This window comes from Oryzias melastigma, unplaced genomic scaffold (genome assembly GCF_002922805.2).
Source record: "Oryzias melastigma strain HK-1 unplaced genomic scaffold, ASM292280v2 sc01953, whole genome shotgun sequence".
NCBI classification, from domain to species: Eukaryota; Metazoa; Chordata; class Actinopteri; order Beloniformes; family Adrianichthyidae; genus Oryzias; species Oryzias melastigma.
In genome coordinates, this window is record NW_023418531.1 from 1 (window position 1) to 1,238 (window position 1,238).

Consider the following 1,238-nt stretch of genomic DNA (forward strand, 5'->3'; position numbering starts at 1 on the left):
GATGGAACAGCTCTTCACTGTACACCACGAGATGGGGCACATCCAGTACTACTTGCAGTACAAGGACCAGCCCGTCGGGTTCCGCAGGGGTGCTAACCCTGGTTTTCATGAAGCCATCGGGGATGTTATGTCCCTTTCTGTTTCAACACCGAAGCATCTTCACACGATTAACCTGCTGGAGTCTGCAGAGTCTGACGAAGGTAACCACTCGTGGAGATTGGGTCACGGTTGCTTTTTACGCACTTGTAAGGGACTAATGCTGGATGTTTGTCCCTCAGAAACTGACCTCAACTACCTGTTGAAGATGGCGCTAGATAAAATAGCATTTCTACCTTTTGGCTACCTCATTGACCTCTGGAGATGGAGTGTTTTTAATGGGAAAACTCCTCCAGAGCAGTACAATTCTGAGTGGTGGTACCTCAGGTAAGATCTACGACCAGTATCAATTAAAAACAATTGGTTTCCCAATCAGTGTTGGCCCCCCCATGCCTGATTTAAATGTTTTCAATAATATCTATTTGCAGAACAAAATATCAGGGAATTTGCCCGCCCACCAAACGGACAGAGGAGCACTTTGATCCTGGGGCAAAGTACCACATTCCCGGAAACACGCCATACATCAGGTAAAACGCTGGTTTGAGCCACTAGACTTGAACCAAAGTGATAAATGCCATGAGTATGTGTCAGCTGGTGGTTTGTTCTCGACTTTTTCACAGTCAGTTCATTGGCATCTTTAGCAATGTACAAACAAGTGCTGTCAAATATTTTTGCTGATCCAATTTAGAAAACAGTTATGAATAAATGGAAAGAAGAACATTGTTTTCTATTGAGTTTTGTGGTTTCTCAAACAATGCATTCTCAAAATAATTGCAGGAAGTTTGAGGCGAAAGCAAAGCCAGACTCAAGCTTTTGTTTGGGAGGGGGGTGGAAAATAAAGGCCTCCACCACTCTCGTAAATGTGCAACTCTTTCCCCTGCAGGTATTTTGTCAGCTTCATCCTCCAATTCCAATTCCACGAGAAGCTGTGCGAGGCAGCCAAGCACACCGGTCCTTTGCATACATGTGACATCTACCGCTCTGCAGAAGCGGGAGAGATTCTGAGGTAGCACTTTTTCAGGTCTTTAGCTTCTCACATATTAATAGTTTTCAAGAAAAAACTAAAGGTCTTCGCTCTTGATTCCCAGAAAAGTCCTCCAAGCCGGCTCCTCCAAACCATGGCCTGAAGTTCTTCAGGATGC

At 44.8% G+C, this 1,238-nt stretch overlaps 1 protein-coding gene across 1 annotated transcript; it reads left to right on the plus strand.

Moving 5' to 3' along the window:
• Positions 1-6: 6 nt before the first annotated feature.
• Positions 7-1,236, plus strand: LOC112138927 (angiotensin-converting enzyme; the record flags this gene model as incomplete). The annotated part of the gene is made up of 5 exons (XM_024261589.1): positions 7-200; positions 279-423; positions 525-623; positions 980-1,102; positions 1,185-1,236. Coding segments are annotated over exons 1-5 (588 nt in total), but the record flags the coding sequence as incomplete, so codon positions are not given.
• Positions 1,237-1,238: the final 2 nt, after the last annotated feature.